Raw genomic sequence first — 24,058 nt, forward strand, 5'->3', positions numbered from 1 at the left:
TCCCGTTCTTAACTTTTGATTAATACCCTCCATCCTGTCGCTTGTTGTAACCGCAGGGTGAGTCCAGCGTAAATCATCTGGGATGTGCGACTGAGGGAAGCGGAGAGGATTCAGTCGTTTAATTAACTCCTGCACCGTTCTTTCTTTTTATTCTCTCTCTTTCCTAAACAAGGTAAACGGCTTCAAAAAGTTCTTCTTTTTTTTAACTTAAAGTTGCAATCCTGAACTTTTCACCCAGTTCTACATTTTGTGTTACCAATGGCACAGATGTGCTAAAAACAGCAATATTTTATTATTGTTAAAAAAAAAAAAAAGGATGGAAATATGAACACTTTAAGAAATAATTGTTTTAGCAAAAATCAGTTGTGCCACAATGAAATGTAACTGAAGCAGTTTTTTTCAATCCAAGCTTCATTTTTAAGGTTGTTTATCCTGCCACCACACACAGTGAGGGTTAATGGTGAGAGAAATGACAAAAGAACGTCCACTACTGGAGAACTGTGACAAAGAGAGGCCTTTTTTTTTTTTTTCTATCGCCACACACCTTTACGAGGGGAAAAAAAATGGCTGCGGTCGGCGCTGTGTGTGAGTTAGGAGGCTCTGCCTGCCGGGAGTGGACAGGATTGCTAAGCAGGCAGCGGCGGCGGCGGTGAGGAACTCGTCTTGGAGCGCCGCCAGGCCACTGCGGTTGTTTCAGACTCACAAGAACAGGAGACGGTTCGGACCTCTGCGGCCAGAGACGCAAACCTGGACCAAAATGTCCTCCAGCTGTCAACGCTGTCCTCCAGGCTGATTGATTTCGCTCTAAAAGGAAGCGATTTGCGCTGTGGTGAATTACAGTCGGACCGAGGCTGGATTGGTACCAGGTTGGTTTTATTTCACACTGAATGGATCGAGTTTGTGGCAACAAAAAAAAATGTTCAGGTACTTTCCAACAGTTGCCTTGGTCTGTTAATTATCTGCTTGTTTTTACTGAATGTTAAGTGTTTCCACCCAGTGAAAGGACATAAATCCTTATTTTATTGTCAGAAAATCGAACTATTTTGAATGCTTGAATAACAAATAAAATAATTGCTTTACCAAAGCGCACATAGCTTTACAATTCAGCCTTTAGCAAAAGAGTGACAGGTTGTAAATATTTCAACGTCCTTTGCAACAATCACATGTTCCATTAGCTTGAAGTGACTAGAGCTAAGCAACATGTTAATGTGAAAAGATATTATAGAGTTCCTTAAAGAAACATGTTGACAGCTAGGTTGCTGAAGTGAAGTTAACAACAAAACACAGATGAAATGTGTGAAGAAAAGGACTTCCAGCTAAAATATAGCTGGAAGTAGCTATATTTTAGCTGCTTCCATTCACAGCTGCAGTGACAAAGACAAAGGCGTTAGAAATTACAGCTCTTAAAACCTTGGACAGGGTGCCGGTCTGATAGGTATCCATGGTAATACTCCTCTATTTTCCTGACTTCTGAACAGTTTATTTTCACATTGATGCTGGAATCGTTGCTGTCACTCCTTGTCTTCCTGGGTAGCCGTTGCGTTACGACAAATTTCGGACTTGCAAACATAAGTCGATCTTCGGCAACTTTCGGCCGCGTCTTCGGTTGCCTCGGGCGAGTTTTCTTTCTTCTCGACTTTAACTTTTGTAAAAGTGCTAACAGATGCCCCTCGGTTTCTTTCACTCACATAAATTCCTTCTGTGTGGGACTCCCAAAGCATCTATTGTCATTTTTTAAATCAGGGACTTTTAAGGTTAGGCTTGACGTTAATGATTTTGTCCACTTGTAGCAGAGATCTACGACATAGATACCTGTGAAAACCAATCATTTAACAAAGCCCAGTCCATTTTAATTTGCGTAACATTTGGTTTGAGGTCCGATAAAGGAGCGGGTTGGGTTTTGGTTCCGTCCTGTGAGTCCCTCCGTCTCTGCCAGCTGCAGTCGCCAGCGAATGTGCGGATTTTCCTCTCCGTTTAGCCTCGGAGCCGCTCGGACAGCAGCAGTTGGGTTGCCGTTTCCTAGCAACACACAGTCCGGCGCGTGCATTTATTTCACACTGTAGCAAAGAGACGGCGGACGTCAGAGCTGTCAGCGAGCGAGGAGGCGGAGGAATCTCCCGCCTTGGAAAAGCTGGTCAAGTGTTCACAGCGCCGCCGTGGACAACGTCAGTCCCTTCCGTTCCTTTTTGCACTTTTCTTTTCAGATCTCAGTCGTCATTCCTGAGTGTTTTTCTGCTCCCTGATGTAACTCGCCACGACTGTCTTCAGCGCGCGCGCGAAAACAACGTGACACTTTCTCTTCGCTGACGTCAGCGACAGAAACTGCACCCTTCAGCCTCCTCTTCCTCCCTCGACTTGTGTCCCAAGAGGCGACTAAAAAAAAACAAGACCTAATCAATCGCTCGAGCTGTCCGGTCGCTTATCTTTTCATTAGTGTTCCTCCTGCTCATTTATTAACCGTCTCTTCGCTCTTTAACCTTTTTTTCCCCCCCATTCTTGTTTGTTTTCTTGTTATAAATCTTGCTTTTATTTTCCTTCTTTCTACCCCAAATAAATAAATGTTTTCCTATTTTACCTTCTTTTTATTTTATTTCCCCTCACTCAACACATTGTGCTCACAAACATTAGCGGGACTTTATTTATGCCGTACTGTGGTGACCAGAAAGAAAAGCCTATAGTAATTAATCAATGATTTAACTCTTTTTAATCCCTTGTAGTCCTATAAAATACGTTGTTACCTTCTTCCCTGCACCCCATCTGTCCAGGTGGTTCGGGATCAGATCTCCCATTGCACTGTGAAGCTGCGTCAGACAACAGGACTGATGGAGTACTGCCTGGAAGTCATCAAGGAGAACGACCCCAGTGGCTTCCTGCAGGTGAAAGGACTTCTGGGAAATTTTGAAGTAAAGACTGAGGGGGGTTAATTTAGTCTTTTTCCAGTAATGTACTGGTGTTCCGTTTCAGATCTCGGACGCTTTGATCCGGAGGGTCCACATGACCGAGAGCCAGTGGGGGAAGGGAACCCTCACCCCGAGGATGACCAGTGACTTTGACCTCACCCTGGACAGCGGGCCCCTCCTGCAAACGATCCACCAGCTGGACTTTGTACAGATGAAAGGTAAAGGAGGGGACGGCTCCGACAGATTTTCCAATTCGCCTGTTAAATCTTCCTCGAGCAAAAAAGTGTGCATCAACCACGTTATCAAAATGTAAACCCTCAGATATTTAGGCATGTAGTGCACACTTCCTGGGATCTGCTGCTCTGTTCTGCTAGTGTCCTCCTTTCTCCGTGGCAGCAGCCTCTTGAGTCTGGAGTCAAAGAAAGCTTGTTTTTGAGCACGACCTGTTTAGCTCTCACGCAGAAACTGCACCTCAAACCGGCTTCGTTTTCAGGACTATGCAGAAAACGTCGGACGTTTATGATCGTTTTAGCATCCCTACATTTAGTCGAAACTTCTCGAAAAGTCTGTAGACGTTATTCATAGAAGCTGTTGATTTATGTATCATACAGAGATGAAAACCACGGAGCAGCGCTTAGATCTGGAGCATGGCTGTGCGTGGTGGATGTCTTTTCATATCTCAGACTGTAATCTTTCCTCAGTCCCAGCTGCTCCCATCCTCCAGCTAGAAGAGTGCTGTACCCAGAACAACAGCGCCACGTTGTCATGGAAACAGCCGCCGCTCTCCACCATCGCCGTCGAGGGCTACATCCTGGAGCTGGACGACGGAAACGGAGGGCCGTTCAGGGTAGGGATCGAACGCGGCACCGATGCTTGTTTTTTTTTTGTTTTTTTTTAGATGAGAACAGAGAAATGAGGAGGAAGCCGGATTTTTGGAAGATGACCGGCGCAGAACGGAGGATGTGACAGCAATGTTCTGGAGCTGAAATTTATGGAGTTAACCATGAGATCAAAACCCTACTGTCAGGAGAACACACTGCAAAAAAAAAAAAAAAAAAAATCAAAATCTTACCAAGTTTCTTTTTTTGGTTTAGTTTCTAGTGCAAAAATCGAATAAGACAAAACTAACCTCTAGGTAACTTTTCAGCAACATACAGCTCTGGAAAAAAAAATGAAGATACTACTTAAAATGATCAGTTTCTCTCATTTTACGTTTTATATCTATGTGTTTGAGTAACATGAACATTGTTCTTTTATCCTATGAACTCCTGACCAGTGTTGTATAAAGTACTGAAATCTCAGAGTCAAGTAAAAGTATAAGTACCTCTCCAAAATATGACTTTGGTAAAAGTCGAAGTCACTGACTGAAATGTTACTTGAGTTAAAGTCTTAAAGTATCTGAAACTTCTTGTACTTAAGTATGGAAATTGCTGTAAAAATGGATGTACTCAAGTAATGTAATGAAAAGTACAAGTAAAAAGTAAAACAAGGCAAATGCAGTTTGAATGACATTTTTTATATTTTGGTAAACTTGTCAAATACACTTAAAATAATGTACCCAACCAAGTGCAGGCAAAATTAAACCTGCTAATAGATATACCTGCAGGCATAATTTAGTTAAGAAAATTAGGTGCTTTACCTATAGCACAAGGTTAACTTAACCTGCTTTACAACTGAACCAGCTTCTTAGTATACCCTGCAGGACAGAAAATACTAAGTTTTTGTAAGCCTCAAGTTTTCCCTTCAAGTAAAGTCAGTGCTGAAAATGAGAAAAATAAATAGTACAGAAAATGCGGCCAACATGAAGAAAAAGAGCTGTTACGATTACTCTACTTCACAAATCAGTGAATCAGTCAATGCTACAGTCAGTAGGTGGTGCACACAACTGGTCATTATGCAAAAGAAAAAAAGAATTGGGAGGGAAATGCAGCTTATTGGCATCTGTAAACCTGGTTTTGAACTTGCATGCCTTTCCTATATTCGTTAAATTTAGTCTAAATTGCTATCGCTATGGCTTCTGTCCCCCTTGAACAGAGGAGTCTAGGTAGCCTGCTACAGTCAACATTAGGCCTAAGCTAAATACACCACGTATGGAACTGAAACAATGCCAAACAAAGTTCATTTATGGTCAAGATTTCACAATACAGTAGTGCCTAGTGACCAAGCTATAGTTACTGAAACAGGAGGATTATAACCATTTCATAAGACGTTACCTCGATGGTAGGGTGACCAGACGTCCTCTTTTTCCCGGACATGTCCTACTTTTCAGACCTAAAAATCGTCCGGGATTTTGGTCAACTGCCTCAAAACACATTACATAGCTTACAGTGCATTGTGATTACATTGCCACTCCGTTCCACTACTCCATTCCAGGTTTCTTTATATGGCAAATTAATCACGCCCTTCTCCCCAAATCCAATCACGTTGCATTATGTGTGCGAGTGTGTGTAGGAAAAGTAAAGATAACACCCCCCCCCCCCTCTCATCAAAGCCTAAATTGAGGTCTTCAGCTGGATAATGTTCAGGTTGGCACCTTAACACTTGCTTGTCAACCTCTCTGGATGTCCACTCAAGGCATCACAATACCAAATTATTATTTTCCTTGCAGTTGTGAAACGTTTAAAACTTCCCATATTATTTCATTCCTCATAAATCATTTGCTTACTTAAACAAGCCACTCTAAAGAGAAAACTGTTCTCTGAATTTAGAAAACTAAAACTACATCAAAATCCTGCCTTATGCGATGATAATGACTTCTCTACTGTCAGATAGACCACAAAACAATCCTCACTCCCTCCTTGCATGAACTTCCTCTCACCTACTTTTCTTTCCAGCTTTTAGATAATTCATTATTTTTCATTTTGTTTACTAAATCATTTATTTATTTATCTATACTCTATATCTTCAAAATCTTCTTTTTATTTTCTTTCTGTATTTGGTTGCTTAAGAGGAAAGGAGATGGGGCTTTTTCTGTTGTTGCTCCTCTTCTATGGAACAATCTACTTTTCCAAATTAGATCTGCCCACAGCCTGGATCATTTTAAATCGCTTCTTAAAACTCATTTTTATTCCTTGGCATTTAATTGAACTAGTGTTTTGATACTCTGTTTTTATTCATTTGTGTTATTGTCATTCTTGTGCAGAACTTTGGTGCAGTTTTATGCCTGTTTTTAAAGTGCTACATAAATAAATTTGACATTGCTTTTTTCTTATAACTCCTCCCTGAGCTCCTCGCTGCTCTGCTGCCTGATCTGCTTCACCCTTCTTTGCTCTCCTGTTTTATCCTAACTTTTCTGATTGCCTTCTTCTCTCTTTTTAGCTCCTCCATCCACTTTTCTAACTCACCCATTACTTCATTACTCATCTTTTTCTGATTTGATTTTTGTTTTCTGTCGTACTTCATCCTATAACTCAGTCAGTTCTTTTTTTTTTGAGTGTTTAATTGGCCCTGAAAGTTATATTTTTCTATCAATTTATTTAAATTCTTTACTGAGTTAGGGTTTTGTCTTTCCATGAACTTCCAGTCCTTACACTGGAGTTTATCTTTCGGCGTTAATTTGCTATTCCCTTTTCCCATTTTGAGTAATTTAGTCAATTTCGTTCCAGTCTTAAAAACACATAGGGTGGACTCTAAAAGACTGGATAAATTCTTAGCAGGACGGTGATCAATCCCCTGTTGTGGTAATTCCCTCTTCAACCTTTTCAGGTGGGAAATTCTTGCCTACATGCATCCACCAGAGGTTCACCGTTTGCACTCCTGCCGTTTGGTATGAGGACAAATACCCAGTGGTATTTAAATTACTCCAAGTACTCTCACATTCACACACACACTTGGTATTACGGGTTTTTCAGTTTACGCGGACTCCGCCGTCCTTCTGTTACGGATTTTTCAGTCCTTCTGTTACCTATCAGTGCCTAGGATTCATGGGGTTTTACACCCCAAAGACCCTCAATCGTTCGCTCACTTTTTAATTTAAACGCTACTCACTTGTCCCCCCTTCACGGACGTCCCGTCAGCCGTTGGTTTCCAGCAGGCGGGTCGGAGACACAGTCCTGGAAAAGATCTGAGACTCCTAGGGGTCTGCCGTGGCCACGGCCTTCTGATGTCCGTCCCTCCCGCTGGAAACCGCAGGCGTATCGGACTCCGGCTTCGAAGGAGCAATTTATCCATCCATCCATCTTCTTCCGCTTATCCGGGGTCGGGTCGCGGGGGTAGCAGCTTCAGAAGGGAGGCCCAGACTTCCCTCTCCCCGGCCACTTCTTCCAGCTCTTCCGGGGGAATCCCGAGGCGTTCCCAGGCCAGCCGAGAGACATCGTCCCTCCAGCGTGTCCTGGGTCTTCCCCGGGGCCTCCTCCCGGTGGGACGTGCCCGGAGCACCTCACCAGGGAGGCGTCCAGGAGGCATCCTGACCAGATGCCCGAGCCTCAACTGGCTCCTCTGGATGTGAAGGAGCAGCGGCTCTACTCTGAGTCCCTCCTGGATGACTGAGCTTCTCACCCTGTCTCTAAGGGAGAGCCCAGACACCCTGCGGAGAAAACCCATTTCGGCCGCTTGTATCCGCGATCTCGTTCTTTCTGTCAGGACCCAAAGCTCATGACCATAGATGAGGGTGGGAACGTAGATCGACCGGTAAATCGAGAGCTTCGCTTTTTGGCTCAGCTCTCTCTTCACCACGACGGACCGGTGCAGCGCCCGCTTGACTGCAGACGCTGCGCCAATCCGCCTGTCGACTTCCCGCTCCCTTCTTCCCCCATTCGTGAACAAGATCCCGAGATACTTGAACTCCTCCACTTGGGGCAGGACACCCCCCCCCCCCTGACCCGGAGAAGGTACTCTACCCTTTTCCGGCTCAAAAAAATGGCCTCGGATTTGGAGGCACTGATCCCCATCCCGGCCGCTTCACACTCGGCTGCGAACCGCTCCAGCGAGAGCTGCAGATCACGACCTGATGAAGCCAAAAGGACCACATCGTCCGCAAAAAGCAGAGATGCGATCCTAAGGCCACCAAATCGGATCCCCTCAACACCTTGGCTGCGCCTCGAAATTCTGTCCATGAAAGTGATGAACAGAATCGGTGACAAAGGGCAGCCCTGGCGGAGTCCAACTCTCACCGGAAACGAGCCCGACTTACTGCCGGCAATGCGGACCAGACTCTGACATCGGTCATACAGGGACCGGACAGCCCGTATCAAAGGGCCCGGTACCCCATACTCCCGGAGAACACCCCACAGGGCTCCCCGAGGGACACGGTCGAACGCCTTCTCCAAGTCCACAAAACACATGTAGACTAGTTGGGCGAACTCCCGTGCACCCTCCAGGACCCTGCAGGGTGTAGAGCTGGTCCAGTGTTCCACGACCAGGACGAAAACCACACTGCTCTTCCTGAATCCGAGGTTCGACTGTCCGACGGATAGTTTCCAGCAGGCGGATCGGAGACACAGTCTTGGAAAGGATCTGTGAGACTCCTAGGAGCCTGCTTCTGATGTCCGTCCCTCCCGCTGGAAACCGCAGGCGTATCGGACTCCGGCGTCGAAGGACCAATTTATGTTAGGTTTAAATTACCTGAACACAGACACACATCTTTGGGGGTCGTTATTTAGAATTGTTATGTCGAAATTAAAATATCCAGGGTGGCACCCAATATCTCAAAGTCCCTGAATTGTACATGTTTATGAAAGTTCTCCCAATTGTCTGTAATATTGTAGGTTTCTCTTCTTGAATTTCCTGTTCTGGGGACTGTTTTGTTGTTTTCTCCATCTTTTCCTCATTTTGTGGCTCGGCCATTGAATTTTCTTCCCTGGTTTTAACTCTGTCCATCTTTAATTTCAAGCTAACAATTTCTTGATTGAGCTCGTTGTTCTCCCTCTCAAGCCAGTCCAATTTTTGTAATTTTTCCTTCATTGAATTCTTAAAATTTGTCTCGATTGTACATGTTCTCCAACCTACCATCAAATTATGTTTTGTCATGGCGTCGTTATCTAATTTTAGCTGTTTTATTGTCCCTTTAGCCTCGTCCAATTCATTATTCAAAGTGCTGAATTGCTGTTTCAGGTAATCATTTGTATTAGCCAGCCTCTCATTTTCTGTCTGCCATCTGTTGTATGTTTTTTTGCGAGACAGTTTCTCAATTTTCTGCCTCAGATGTTCAACAGTTTTCTGAAGCTGCTTGTTGTCTTCTGCAAGCTTCCAGCAGCTCTTTTCCAAACTTTCCACATTCTCCAGCAATAAATTTTTTCTGGCCATCGTTGATTTCTGTGTGCGATTGAAGACTGCAAATGAATTTCTCTGTGGAATCTGGGAATACAAAGACAGGCGCCTGTGATGTCACAGACAGGATAAGTGACATCACAGCTTCACGTCAAAGCCACAAGAAGTCTGTTGGGTGCGGGGGAGGGAGAGGGGGCGGATGTTGTTTTTTTTTTAACTTTATTCGCAGACACACTGTATAACGACAGAGTTATGCCTCATTTGTTCTGCCTCAAGAAAAAACAAATACAGATAAACATATTCAAGATAAAGAAAAAGCTAAGGGTTCATTTAAAGCAATACAGATTTCAATTGTTTTATTTTCTGTAGCTCTTTTTCTGTCATCTTCATGTCGAATCTTCACATTCAAAGACAAACTCCCAGGATTTTCTGGTTTTTATTCATTTTTATTTTTCACAGATTGTGAGAACATCCCATCTTTAAATGGCTTGTTTTCCGGTAGAGAAGAGACATTAAAAAAAAATTAAAGATAGGCAACAAGATTCTATGAAACAGTGTCATTGTTTTTAAATTGTTTTATACTTGTGCATATGTATTAATTGTTTTTATCTTGTAACCAGGTTGCTATGTATTGCAAATTTTTTGCTCAGGTCCCTCTTGAAAATGAGATCTAGATCTCAACGGGGTTTACCTGGTTAAATAAAGGAATATGAATTACACCCATTGAGTAAATATGAATGCAGCAGCGCCCTCTGCTGTTTGACAAAGGTTAAAAAAAAAACCCAAAAACTACTTGCCGCATGTTTACGTTTATTAAGTGTTATGTCACCGAATATCTTACAAAACTCAAACTCTTATGCATCATGACAACATGTCTTCGAAATCCCAAGCAAAAATTTAGTACTTATTTGTGCAGAGCTTTCAGACCTCAGTTTATGCAAAGGAAACAAGTTCATATTCATTTAGAAACAACAATACGGATGTTTTCACTCAGAAATCCATATTTGGTGGGACAGCCATCAGGTTTTCAATGGGATTCAGTGCAGTGGTCTTTTATTTATTTATTTTTTTCCAGAGCTGTGTAGGAGCTTGTTTTAAATAAATACTTCTTTAATATACAGTATATATTTTAAAGAAGTACTAGTTGCACTTTCAAATTATTTCACATATAACATGGGGGAAATGTCTCACTGTTAGTGAAATAATCTTCCAGTTGTACTTTTTCCATCAGTTATTTACCTAAAACAAGCTCCTGTATCTTATTGAAAAGTTACCCGTGAGTTCATTTTGTCTTATTCCAAGTGTGCCAAGATAACCGCACTACGAACCGGACCAGAAGCCCCTCGGTGAGACGTTGTGTGTTTTCGCAGCGCAGGCCTGAAACGCAGCTGCCAGCCGGGACGATTCTGCGTGAAGCGCGATCTGGGATCAAAGTGGTCTCCAGACCCACACAGAGACTCACCGTGTAATCTATCCCTCCCTTCGATTCTCCCCCCCCGCGCTGCTCCCTCGCACCGCACCGGATCTTTGCTCGGCTTTGTCAGGACATAGCCGAGCAATGTCCCTCCTGAACTGTTCCCTCCCATACAAAAGCTGTGGATATCCATATCTGTTGACATTTTGCCCCCAAGCCTAGGATTTACGCGATCTGTTATTAGAGCGCTGTGAAAGCTCGACGAGTGAGGTCTGTTGTTCTATATTCTGGGGTGGGGGAAGGAGGGGATGTAGTTTTATTTCTTAAATGCAGAAGAAGAAAAAACCCTGAGGCAGACTTCTCAGGTTCAGCACACTGAGTGAGTGAGAAGGTAGGAAAACAAAAGGATATTCTGAAGTGCATTTAAATGTACATGTGTCGCTCAGCCTTCAAGATATTTGGCTTTTCAGGCTTTGTTTATTTTGCTAAAAAAACAGCAGAGGTTATATTTCTCTACCATTATACAGTAGAGGAAACAAAGTGTTCATTTGTATAAAGATGTGAACAGATGGGAAATTTTAAAGGGGCATGTAAAATCAAAACTATTTGAGCTTTACATCATGTTATAACGTTATCCCCTCATCAAAAACACACCTGGAGTGTTGCCCTGATTCTAACCTGCATGGCAGCCATTCAGCTGTGCGAAACACCTGGGTGGACCTAGCTTCGCCTCTGAGACGCAGCTCGGTTTCCAAGCCTCTGAGCTTTGGCCTCATAGAGCAGCCTCCCTGCAGATCCCTCTCTCGGCTCCTTCAGACTAGCCAGCAGCAATTAGCAAACACCTGGTGGAACTGTGTGTCTGCTGAGCTCATTATAGGAGCTACTTTTGAGTTAAACGCGGGTAAAAACGTTGTTAAATAGAGCAGCCATGTTGTGGCGACTTCCTGAAGGCGGAGTTTCAGAAACAGCAGGAGTTTCTTAAAGAAACAAAGTCCCAATTTCAAAGCGTAAAATTATGAAGTCAAATTTCTTTAAAGTCGTATTTGATACATGCAACATTTTTCTAACACTCGAAGCTAACACAGTTACTTGATTGTACTATTAAACCGAACTATGTCTTGAAGACAGATAAATACTGCCCCTTTAATGCAGTACAAAAGTGAATGACTGCTGCTGCAGTATCCAATCTTGAATCATCAAGTGTATCCAGTAAGTAATAACCGGTTAGAAACAGTGCTACAGCTGGGAAATATTTCTACAGTCGTGGCGTTTGTGTGTGTTTCACAACATAATATCTTAAGATTCAATTTTGCGGCTCCTCTGTAAATTGGAAAGAATTTCCACACGTTTTTCCATTGCATCATTTTAACTCCCACACCGTATGAAACGACATTTTGCCAGAGAACTGTGCACTAAATAACGAGGGAAGTTTTCTCCCCCCATCCTCTACTCTCTGACTCACCGAGTCCAACCAACGCAGCCTCCCGCTGAGCCTGGCGACTCGCGTCCCCCCCGCCCCCTGATCCTCCCCAACGTCTATTTATACACCGGCAAGCCCCCGCCTCGCTCCGCTGTACAAGCTCACTCCGTCGCTTACCGCCTCCTCCATCAAATCCAGCAGGGACCCCTGCGTTCGGTGTCATAATTACGCACTTGATGCATTTGGCTGGGCTAACCGGAAGCTGGTGTGTGTGTGTGTGTTTTGCAGGAGGTGTACGTGGGGACGGAAACCATCTGCACGGTGGACGGGCTCCACTTCAACAGCACGTACAAGTCCAGAGTGAAGGCGTTCAATTCCAGCGGAGTGGGCCAGTACAGCAAGACACTGATCATGCAGACCTCTGAGAGTAAGCTGAGCTTCGCCGCCTCCTCTTCCTGCTCAGTGGATGGGATTTACAAAAAGCTAAGCCGTAGCACTTCCCAGAGATTATTCCACTAGTTAGTGCCATCCAAAGGTTCGATAATTAATCGCAGTTAATATAATCGATTTCAGTAAAAGGGGCTTTGTTATGTTAAATACACTTTTTTGAGCTTTACGTCATGTTATTCACGCATCAAAAACGTACCTGGAGTGTTGCTGTGATTCTTTCCTGCATGTTTGAGAAATCCGTTAATCTCCCGTGGCAACCATTCAGCTGTGCAAAACGCCTGGGTGGACCTAGCCCCGCCTTCAAGACGCAGCTCCTCCTCCTCTGTAGTTTCCAAGCCTCCAAGCTTCGGCCTCACAGAGCAGCCTCTCCGCGACGCCCCCCACTCAGCTCCCACAGACTAGCCAGCACCAATTAGCAAACACCTGGTGGGACTGAGCATCTGCTGAGCTCATTATAGGAGAAACCTTTGAGTGAAATGCTGGTAAAAACGTTGTTAAAGGGTTAATAGAGGAGCCATGTTGTGATGAAAGCGGAGTTTCAGAGAAGAGCAGGTAGAGACAAAGGCCCAATTTCAAGGCGTTAAATTACAAAGTCAAATTTCAGAGTCATATTTGATATATAAAGCATTTTTATCACAAGTGAAGGTAACATAGATACTTGATTATGCTATAAAATGAAAGCACACAATGCTGCCCCTTCAATCCAATGAATTATAGATTTATTTTACGATGTTTAAAGTTTGTTTAAAATCCAAATGCACTTGTGCTGTGCATAATCGTTTCGTTAATGGACAAGCCCAGTCCTTTTGTCAGCAAGCAATTAAATGTGTAAGTGCGATTAATCTCCATTAATCGCAACTAATCATTCTGACAGCCCAGCTTTAAGCAGCGCTGATCCATTTAGTCAAAGGATTCCAGATTGTCAGCCGTCAGCGTTCGGGATTAAAGTTGCTCTCTCCCACAAAGTTTGACTCCGGAGAGAGCCAAGAAAGTAGATCCATTACCGACTGTCCTCTAGCGGGCCAAACTCCCAGGCTCCCAGTTATAGAAACCGTAACATTTTTGTGTTGTTTGGATAAGTGTTGCAAAACAAAATAAATGTACTCTTCACTGAATTAACTGTTGAAAGCTATGATATTGTAATAAGCGGTGTTAGATTTATGAAACCTGAAACTGCTCTGTTTGGTTTATGAGAGCACAAGCATTAGCATCTTTGCATTTGTCATTACATAGAAACAACCTTATATCGTTACAACAAAAATATTCTTGCACCCGTAGATTCTTGCACTTCTTTGTGTGTGTTAGCAATAAGGCTGTGATTGCATCAGCCGTTTATCCTGACCAGAGTTGACGAAACGATATTTTTTGTGTCGTTACAATCGTATCTTGACTCCATCAAATCTATAGAAGAAATAATGAAGCTTAAAGACTAAAATCTTGCAGTTTTGTTGTTTTTTTTAGAAGTGATGTTCAGTTATTTGGCGTCACTTTCAGCTGATTTCTATTTTAACGTATTGTGATACAACAACTTAATTCTCCGACGTGTCTGCTGCAAGATTTCAGTCTGATTTGAATACCGCATAGGAACATGTTTAAGCCTTTAAACCCGTGACGTCCAGCATCATCTGCTTGGCGTGTAATTCACTTGTGTTCTCGCTTTGCCATTAGTTAAATGCTGCTCTGCTTAGTTAAGTGAGCGCCTCATCCATCTGTGGACCTGAAAAAACCCTCGACAGCATCCAAAACGAGCTCTCAGCGGCTGTGTAGTCTAACCTTGCAGACAAATTCAGCTTTTGTTTTTTGTTTTTTTGTGCAGCCATCAACCTGAGCAGACTGTGTTTTGATTTTGTCGGGTTTTATGAGAGAAAAACAACAGCAATAACGTTCTCTTTATTTTCATTGTGTGTTCTCCAATGTTTTTCCTTTTCCTGATTCTTTGGTTGGTTTTGAGGAAATCTTCTGGTCTTTGACCGCCGGTGGTGAACCGGCTTCCCTGATCAAATCTGCTTTTGTATCTTCTCCGCTCTCCCTCCCCAAACCCCCTCCACACTGTCTGCGCCGCTGCTTTGCTCGGCTCTTCCTCCCTCTTACCTCCCCCCCCCCCCCCCCCCCCCCGCTTCTTTTCTTCTTCTACTCTCGCTCCCCCTTCATGTCATCACATTTCAGCTGGACTCCCTCCATGCGATATACAGTCTATAGGCACAGGTATGGACGTCTGTCACGGTCGACTTCTTCCGCCCTAATCCTCTCCGGGCCTCTCCCCGTTTCATCAGTGAGGTCGTCACACTCCGACCAGCAGGGGGGCAGTTTGCTGCTCTGTGGGCTCCACATATTAAACATTTAATACGGGCCCCTAATAAATGTCTGTGTCTTATTTCCTTTGAGAAATCAAACCGGGGTAATGGAACAATGCTGCGCGTGGGGACGCTGAAAGCTGTAGACATTCAGGAACTGTGCAGCCCATAGAAACAGCAAAAGCCCGCCTGCTTGACTCCCATGTTTCCCTGTATAGACGATGAAGATGTGATTTTACCGTTTTCAGGCCTGAATCAAGCAGTTTTTGCAGTCTTAGCTGTTAAGTTTGGAGTGCGAGGACATTGGGTGTTCTACGTGGGACCATATTTACTGGTGGTTCCCGTGTTTGCTTAACTTTATCCGTCATTTTTATTTAAATCTATTGGGTGTCTTATCCCTGCATTAAAAAAGAAACAATTGAAAGGATTTGCTTGTAAATGGGCCATGTGTAATCTGGTGACGAAATAAATGCAGATTATGTGCATCGAAAGATGTGTAATGTCATCAGTGAGTAGCCAGTCGCCATAAATTACAATAACAAAGCAGTAAATGACTTTAAAACACTGAAATTATTCAAAATAATTTTGTACTTCATTTACAATAATCACAATATTGTTCAGTTTCTATCATAGTTGACCTATCATACAAGTATTTGAAGTGAAGTTCTGTTGCCAGGTTATAAGGATTTAATATCTTTCCCACAATAAATAAATCTCTTGGCATCTACGTACATTCAAAGCAAATTTTGATTTGATGATCTTGGGGCTAAAGCTAGCCGCTAATCAAAACGGTGCCAAGACCAAAGCGGACTTCTGTCCACTCCAGTGTTAGAAACATAACAGGAGTTCATGGAAACAATGTTTCATGAAGCTTTAAATCCTGTTCATGTTTTCATTTGGCCATTATTTACATAAAAGTCTACGGTTATTTACACAAGACATGGAGGTCCATCATCGACAGTCTTCCAAAGTGAAACTGTCATTTTCCCAGTCTTAATTCTCAGCCTTTCAGACCTTCACGCTTTTCCACTTCTTAATATTTGCTTTTTGTTTTGGACCTGATTATCGTCACCAAATTACATCTCACACATGATTCTGCTTTCCTTCGCTCTTCAAAAACAGCTAACGACAGGAAACATTTTCTGTTTTCAGTACTCGTTTCCATCAGGAAGATCATTGATGGCGCACTGCCTCCAAGCTCAATTTCCTTTGTACATACACATCTGCTTCACAAGATAGCATTCGCACCAAACTGCAGTGACGTTTTTGAGATTGCAGGGGGTTTTTTTAAAGGCGGTAGAAGTCCGCTTTCATCTTGGCTCCTTTATTATCGGCCGCTGACTTCAGCCTCCAGGAGCAACTCATCTGGATTAGGAATTAGGAAAATTAGTTAACCGCTGCTGGTGAGATATGAGCCCTAAATCCCATCAACAGAACTTCACATAAATATATTTTTTGTAAGCTACTATCTATACTGTTTTTTGTTTTTTTTTTAGTATTTACCCGTTAAGATTTTCAGACTGTTTGACTCAGATATATGATTTAAGAACGTAATCATAACTTATAGAGTTTATAACAAGTTATAGAGCTTAACTATAAGGATTATTAACCTAATACAATCATAATCTTTCATAAAGATGTTTTTAAAGTGTAGCTTTTCCTCATTTGCCCACCACCCTCCTGATTCATGTCACGTTTGTTAAAGCGCCGTCATTGTGCCGCCTCTTGCGCTCAGTGATGTGATTGACAGTGACGCGTTCTCCCTGTGTACCGCGCAGTTGCCTGGTTCACTTTCGACCCGGTGTCCGCTCACCCCGACATCGTCTTCTCCAACGACAACCTGACGGTGTCGTGCAACAGCTACGATGACCGGGTGGTCCTGGGCAGCGCCGCCTTCTCCCGCGGCGTCCATTACTGGGAAATGACGGTGGACCGCTACGACAACCACCCGGACCCGGCCTTCGGCATCTCTCGCGGCGACGTCCTGAAGGACGTGATGCTGGGGAAGGACGACAAGGCCTGGGCCATGTACGTGGACAACAACCGCTCCTGGTTCATGCACAACAACTCTCACACCAACAGGTAAGGGACTGTTTGTGTGGAAATATCCAGAAGTTGCCGCGACACGGATTACGTCTGATTCCCTTCGTGTGACGGCGCAGGACGGATGGTGGCGTCGCTAAAGGATCGACGATAGGAATGTTGCTGGACTTCACACGTAGGATCCTCATCTTCCTCATCAACGATGAGCAGCAGGGTCCCGTTGCCTTCGAGAGCTTGGAAGGCGCTTATTACCCCGCCATCAGCCTGAACCGTAACGTCCAGGTAGGAAACCACGCCGCACCTTACTGGAGTAAACGTTTCTTCTTTTTAAAATCAGGTCTATAGTTCATGGCACAAATATTTTTTTTGTATCGTTTATCATTTATCGTGATAAATTTCTTATCGTGATAAGAATTTTGATTTATCGTTCTTGCGACAAATTTGAAATGATGATGTTTCAAACCCCCCCAAAACTGTCTGTATTGTCGAAAGTATTCGTTTTAATATTCAATATTCTCTCCACTTTCAATGTTACATGACCTTTTGGGAAAAAAAAAGACAACTTATAATTTTGATGAGCATCAACTACAGGAAATGTGTTGTCATTCTTATATAACCACTATTTTATTTGCATTTTAGGGTCTAAAAGTAAAGAAACGGATGAAACTTTTGCAAAAAGAGGATAAATACATTAATCTTTCAGACACAATTTTCAACCTACTGATCATAAATTTTAGTGAGACTCAGTTGTAGAAATTCAGTGCCATTGAATATAACTGCTAAAACCTGCATTTGGTATTACATGTACATTTCAAAATATCAGCTGGTTTATGTTCTTAAGAGCCACTGGCGGCTCTGGAAGTTTCTGTGAAGCTTCTCCTCTTGAGAACGAAGCTCTGCAGCTCCACCTGCAGGGCAAATCTTGCCTCAACCATCCTCTCTATGAATATTTGTATGCAAATGTTTTGTTTTTCTTCAGGTCACTCTTCACACTGGGCTACCCATCCCTGACTTTTACACGCCCGGGGAGGCAGACCCGACGAGCTCCGTGTGCTGAAGACCGCAGTGAAACCTCTGCAGGGTTTGCCCCTTCCCCGCCCCGTCGCAGGTCAATACCTCTAACCCCGCCCTCGCCCTCCTGATCTCGACTCTCCGTCTGTCGCCCCGACCTAATGACCCCCATGACACTCCGTCGGAGGCCTCATGAAAAGCCATGCCTTTCTCATGCCTACGCTTTGGACACGGCCGTGTGCAGGACAGTGCATATGGTGCCTATGACTCGTGTTCTTACAGAAGACGGGACGTTTCACCACGACGTCCAGAGGATCAGTAACGGAAGCACTGAACCGAAGGAGTATTTTTACATTTCAGAAAATACGCGCATTGAGTCAAGACTAGGCATGGGCTGGTGTGAAACGCTCAAGGAACGTATAAAGTAGATGCTTTTTTTGTTCCTATCACTTTGTACATTTATATTTCAGGATTTTTAGACAGGCATCAACATTTATTCTCCCACTCATCCCCTCTTTCCCACAATGCACATGTACATAATATATTCCAAAAAATTCAAGTTACAAAGTGTTGTAACTCAAATTATTCGAGCTAATATTAAGGTTATTATGGATTACTACTGAGTTTTTCCCTTCAGTTTTCCAGCTGCTTGTCACCAAAGTTACTGCTAAAGTAACGTTTCTGTTACTTTAGCAGCTGATAAGTCAGAGTAGGTTCTGTCTAAATAGAAAAGCATCTATCAAGATCATCAGGATTTGCTTGTTTGATATATGGGGACAAATACCTGTGACAGAACCTTACAGAATATAGAATATAGAATATGCTGATAAATAAACACCAAAAGAACAAAATTCAGACATTGGTGGAATAGAAAATGTGCCAAAAAGTCTTATGTCACAACATTCCCTAAATTTTGTAATATTAGTTTCCAAGAGAGTTGGCTTATTAAGTAACACATTGCACCTCTTTGCTGTTCTACCTTTTCTAGAGCAACACTGGGAGTATAACAAGCAGCCGGTTCAGTTGTCAGGCTATCTGCTCATGTAGCAGCCACCCGCTCAGCAGAAAAGCAAGCAGCATTACTTCCATAAGAAGGATGAGTGCCTCCCCTTTACTGTCCATGCCATAATTAGCTAAATATTTCCAAAGAGCTGCTTTTTGAAACCTTGGGATTTCTTGTTACCAGCCCATGCCAACAGTCAAGAGTTGGGCTACATTCACATTGCAGGTATAAATGCTCAGTTTAGGGGGTTAGGGTTTGTTTCTTCGTGTGTTGTTGATATTACTAGACTATGATCGAGAACGGTCTGCGGCATGCGCAGAAGAAGACTTGCTGTTGCAAGCAGCCCGTTGTGTCTGCAGAAGCAAATACGGACGCTGCGAATGTCGTCAAGCTGCCAGAAATGACGATTAGCTCCGTCGACAGCGTCTGCCGTGCTTCTTTGTTTTTATTTCCTACTGTTTACATTCGCTCGTGCCGCTTTCCGCCTCATTCGGCGCAAAATTGCACCACGTTTCCGTGACTTTTCAATGTGGTCAAAATTGCACCAGTGGTCTGTTCAAACCGAGATCACTTTCAAGAACATCATCCGATTTGGGACGAGTCACGTTGGAAATCGGGAGTTGTGCTGTACAGACTGTGACACTTCTTACGTAAAGATGGAGCTACTTTTCCGATTTTGGAGCGCATTTGAGAGTGAAATCGGATTTTTGCCGCTCAGATTCATCTTAAGAAAATAAATCAGATAACGGTCACGCCTTCGCCTGCAGTGTGAACGCAGCCTTGACTATGACGCTAAAGCTCAGATCACAAGAAACAAATGCTTGGCAGAATGTCCAACTCTTTTCTTAAATGAAGGAGTTTTTTTTTATTTTTTATGAATTCATTAGACAAGGAAGATCTTGTATTAACCTTTTCTTTTTTCTTACAACTCAATATATTGCATTCTTCATGCTTATGCCTCTTTGTCAGGTTTCCGTCTTGAAGACTGTTGTGGATTCAAGACTCTGAGTTGAGAATGAGAAGTCATATTTTGTGACTGTGGGTGTGTGTGTGTGTGTGTGTGTGCGTGTGTGTGTGTGTAGGCTGCCTGCCATGACCCTTGGACTAGAGTCCAGCTCCCAGCCATATCAGTGTCATTACCTTCGTCTGTGTAAGTGGGAAGCTTTTCTTAGTGGCTTAGCTCAAGTGAAACTTCTGTGTTGTGTTTTTTTTTGTTTTTTTTTGTTTAATATTTACAGCATCGTGGTTTATGATGCAACAGGAAGGAAGACTTTTTTTTCTTCTGCAATGGCGCTTTCAAAACAGGGAGGGGCTTTGGTTGAATCCATCTCAAAGGCAGGAGGGGGGAATTAAACGACTGTGAAGATGTTATTATAAGGTGCTAAAGCAGTTCACATAGTTTAAGCTTTTTTTTTTTTACTGTGAGTGACTGAATTCTGGTAGTTTTTGTAATATTGTTATTGAAATGATCTATTGCGAAGAGGCGTAAAGTTAAATAAGTTATTGGTGTTAAGAGATTTTTAGTGAGAATTTATCCTCGTTCTCTTTTCGGCGATGTACAGTTACAACCGAGGGGACGAACGGCGCTTCTCTGCTTTAAACGTTTTATTAGACGTCGGGGGGTTTTGGAGGGGAAATTGGAGGCTTTTCAGTTTACATGTCTACAAAAGCAACAAAACAGGAGACACTGGAATGTTTGTTTTTTTTTGGCTAACACTCTTCTCAGTACGTACTGACTGAAACGCTTGGCGGTTCAGTGCTAAAGCGTGCAAACGTGACAAAAGCTGTGCCAACAATGACTTTCCACGTCTGTGAGAGCTGAAAAAAAAAAGTCTGTCTCGCACAATTTTACTAAGCACTAGTGGCCTCATTTCCATGCTAACAGTTGCTAATTAGCACCAAACACAACTGATGAATACAGATCATAAGGCACCAGACAAAGCGAATGCTGTCTGACATAGCAAGAATTAGCTTTATTCTGCTCCACGTGACAACAGAACAACTTGAACCATTCAACAGTAAAATACTGCGACCCAGCGGACCTGTGTACAACATGTTAGCGTGCTAGCATGCAGGCTTATAACACCTCAGTTTTTCAAGTTGCAGCTAAATCTACCAACCTCTATGTGCATTTTTAATAAAAGTTTCAGTCTGAAAGGATGGCCATCTGAAAAAGGCAACTCGGTGTTCTATTTTAACGTAGGATTGTAATTAACAGCACATATTATTATATATACAGATTATAATATACTCATGTTTTACAGTAGCCCAGAATGGCTTGACAAAACAAATAAATGTCTTAAGAAAAGGTCTTTCAGGAAGAAGAATGTTTTGAGTTCGTTGCAATCTTTAACCTCACCACTAGATGTCACTAAATCTATTTGATTTAGTGACATCACTAAATCAAATAGATTTAGTGATGTCTATTTGACATCACTAAATCTGTGATGTCAACTAAATCTCTCAACAAGAAACTCCAAACGAGTTTCTTGTTGAATTGATGGTAACAACTTTCTATTCCTGCTGTAAAAGCGGATCAAGCGGCAATATCTTCTTCAAGTTTTTTTTGTGTTTTTTTTAAAGTAAGTCATTAATTAAGCATTTTTGGGCAGGAAATAAAACCAAATTAAATATTGCACCAGATTCTTTTTAATTAAACATTGAATTTGTGACTCAAAATGTCCTGCGATCTTCACCCAAATTTTTTGATTTAACAGAATCTCGAAAAACCCGAGATGTTTTGTAACTTTTGATGAGAAATACAACCTCCATCACGTGAGCTGCTCGTTCCATGTTTTCTGTTAAAGTTTTGTGCAACCATGCGACCGCTCCCCGATCCAGCCATCAGTACAATTTCAATTCTTTGCTCTTTTGTCAAACGCATCTTCTTGGGTATCTGAAATATAAAAGAAATATACGTTTTACATTCTCCTATCTGTGGAAACGTATGGCCCACCCTGTATTTTGTCTCAGTTTGGCTGATATCAGGATAAAAAGGGGCTGAATTATATAATATAAACGCACGTCGCACCTATTTTGATCCACCACCTAAAATTGCAATAAAACGAAAGTACGTTAGTGGCTGTTATGCGACAAAAACGTGCCAAAAGTCGCAAAGGGCGTGAATATTTTTAAGGCACCTGTCTAGCATACACATGAGGTGCTATCCTGTGTTAGAACTTCACAGGTGTGCCTTTCCCCCCATTTGTACTTTCCCTAAAACATTTGTGAAACTTTGCTTCAGACGAAATCAACTGCTTCAGCAGAGTCAACTTGTAACATCTGTGATGCCTAACCTCATCTGCTGCTACGTGCTTTTTTTCTACCGTAAAAGGGCCAATTTTCACCATCGGAAACCCTTTGGACGTACTGTAACTATCACGATCTTTAAAGGAATATTACACATTTTTTTCTCTTTATATAAAGCAACTAAAGCCATGGTAGGCCGTACGATGATACGGAAACATCAGCACACAGTAAGCATAACTCCTCAGTGTGTGTGTGTGTGTGCGTGCGTTTGTTTCTAATACCTTGAGGGGACCATTTTCCTGACATATACTACGTTGTGGGGACACCCTGTTTTTGGGTCAGGGGTCAGATTTAGGACTACGGTGTGAATTGAGTTTTGGTTATGGTTAGGTATGTAATGGTTAGGGTTAGGGTAAGGATAAGGGTAAGGTTTAGGCTGTAGAAATGAATGGAAGTCAATGGAAATTCCCCGCAAAGATAGCTGCGCAAACGTGTGTGTGTGTTTTGACCGAGAAAGTTCAGCAAGTTGCACCATGTTCAGGGTGCTTTGCAAGAATTAGCTGGTTGGTTTTTAAAGTAATAACTTCGATTTAGCCCTTCTATACTTGCATAAAGTCACAATAAATTCACAATGTAACATCGGAATTCAAGATAAATGTTTTTTTTGGGGGGGTTTTTCCAAGGAAGTCCTCGGTGGAAACATCGGCACAGATGTTTAAACATGAGCTGAAGGTGTGCTTCTGAACCGAACAAAAGGAAACGGGGATTTTACTCAGCGTAAATGCAACACGGTTTCTTTAAGAAAACAATAAATAGTTTAACACAGTTTAAGCAAACAACGGGGACGCAGATTCATTTTACAACCTAAATAAACTTTACACCCAGTCGCTGGGCGACACTCGGTGTCATATCTCCAAATGTACATACATATCTTTGTGTGAGTGTGTATGCGTGTGACTGTGTGTTATACGTTCATCATATCCCCAGAGGGATTTTTCTTTATTACTCTTTTTTTTTTTTTCTTTGCCCTCTCTGATCTGAGGTGGAATGTCACGTTCAGTTTTAGTTACAGTGAACCTGAAATTTCTCTTTATGAGAATCTGGCAAATAGAAAAATGAAATTGTCCTTTATTATAATTTCCAGACAATATGATTATCGATTGTCACAGTTTTATGTCTACTATTACCACATCTTACCACTTATACGATTATTTGAAGTATTTAACAAGCCTCTGTATTTCTCGTATCTGTGAATCTTCAATAAAATCGGTGTCAACAACGGCTTGCCTCGATTATTTCTTTATTCCCGTCTTTGGTCAAAGTTGCTTGTGCTTTAATTGCATGTTGTCCTTGACTTTACTGAAGCAAGTTGCATGCGGAAAATCTGCAGGGCACGACGAATGAAAGACATCCTGCAAAACAATGTTTCACACGTTTACGTGGAGCAGGGCTGGAGCAGATGGCGCCAGTAACCCAGGGAAACAGACACCAGAGGGAGACGGACGGTAAAAAAAAAAAATCTTTGAAGCCAAAGAGAACTTAGTTGTGGAGCCGATGGAAGAACACGACAAACCATTTGTTTATTTGGTTGTTTGTTTTAAATGAAAAACACATTTTAAGTATTTATGATGACTTCCACGGAACGAGTTCAGGTTCCACAGTGACAGTGGGACAGGAAAGCCTTTCTCCTGGCAGCTGTTGGCATCAACATAGCATCAGTGTTTGCTGTGGAGATTTGGACGTGCAGCCGTGTTGCACCCACTAATCACCTAAAAACTTATTAGTATACAAGAACAGTCTAAAACACGACGTTAGATAGATAGATAGATAGATAGATAGATAGATAGATAGATAGATAGATAGATAGATAGATAGATAGATAGATAGATAGATAGATTTAATTGAATTGCACTGACATGATCTGCACCTGTAATTATTTTAAGTGGGGCCCCAAGTTATGTCGCCCAGGCCCCACATTCAGCCTTGTAGCGGCTCTGCATCAAATCCAGGCGAATAAAGAAATGTACACCGATTAAATAATTATTAAGATTCTAACAGTTTGGTTTA

The 24,058-nt window shown here is 42.5% G+C and overlaps 1 protein-coding gene across 3 annotated transcripts in view; it reads left to right on the forward strand.

Annotated features, from left to right (window-relative positions):
- trim9 (tripartite motif containing 9) overlaps window positions 1-22,072 on the forward strand; it is a 46,044-nt gene extending 23,972 nt beyond the window's left edge. Inside the window, exons 4-12 of one of the 3 annotated variants that reach the window (XR_004336874.1) lie at window positions 2,766-2,876; window positions 2,965-3,118; window positions 3,602-3,747; window positions 12,230-12,368; window positions 14,558-14,596; window positions 16,464-16,767; window positions 16,848-17,010; window positions 17,708-19,810; window positions 21,523-22,072. Coding sequence is in view for 2 of the 3 variants with exons in the window: in XM_032548001.1 (XP_032403892.1) it covers window positions 2,766-2,876; window positions 2,965-3,118; window positions 3,602-3,747; window positions 12,230-12,368; window positions 14,558-14,596; window positions 16,464-16,767; window positions 16,848-17,010; window positions 17,708-17,785 (1,134 nt within the window). In the remaining variant the exon portion in view is untranslated. Of the gene's footprint in view, window positions 1-2,765; window positions 2,877-2,964; window positions 3,119-3,601; window positions 3,748-12,229; window positions 12,369-14,557; window positions 14,597-16,463; window positions 16,768-16,847; window positions 17,011-17,707; window positions 20,923-21,522 lie in introns of those variants that run through there. The other 2 variants (XM_032548001.1, XM_032548003.1) reach the window with 2 other exon arrangements.
- The last annotated feature ends 1,986 nt before the right edge of the window (window positions 22,073-24,058 follow it).

This window comes from Xiphophorus hellerii, chromosome 19, assembly GCF_003331165.1.
Source record: "Xiphophorus hellerii strain 12219 chromosome 19, Xiphophorus_hellerii-4.1, whole genome shotgun sequence".
Classification (NCBI taxonomy): domain Eukaryota; kingdom Metazoa; phylum Chordata; class Actinopteri; order Cyprinodontiformes; family Poeciliidae; genus Xiphophorus; species Xiphophorus hellerii.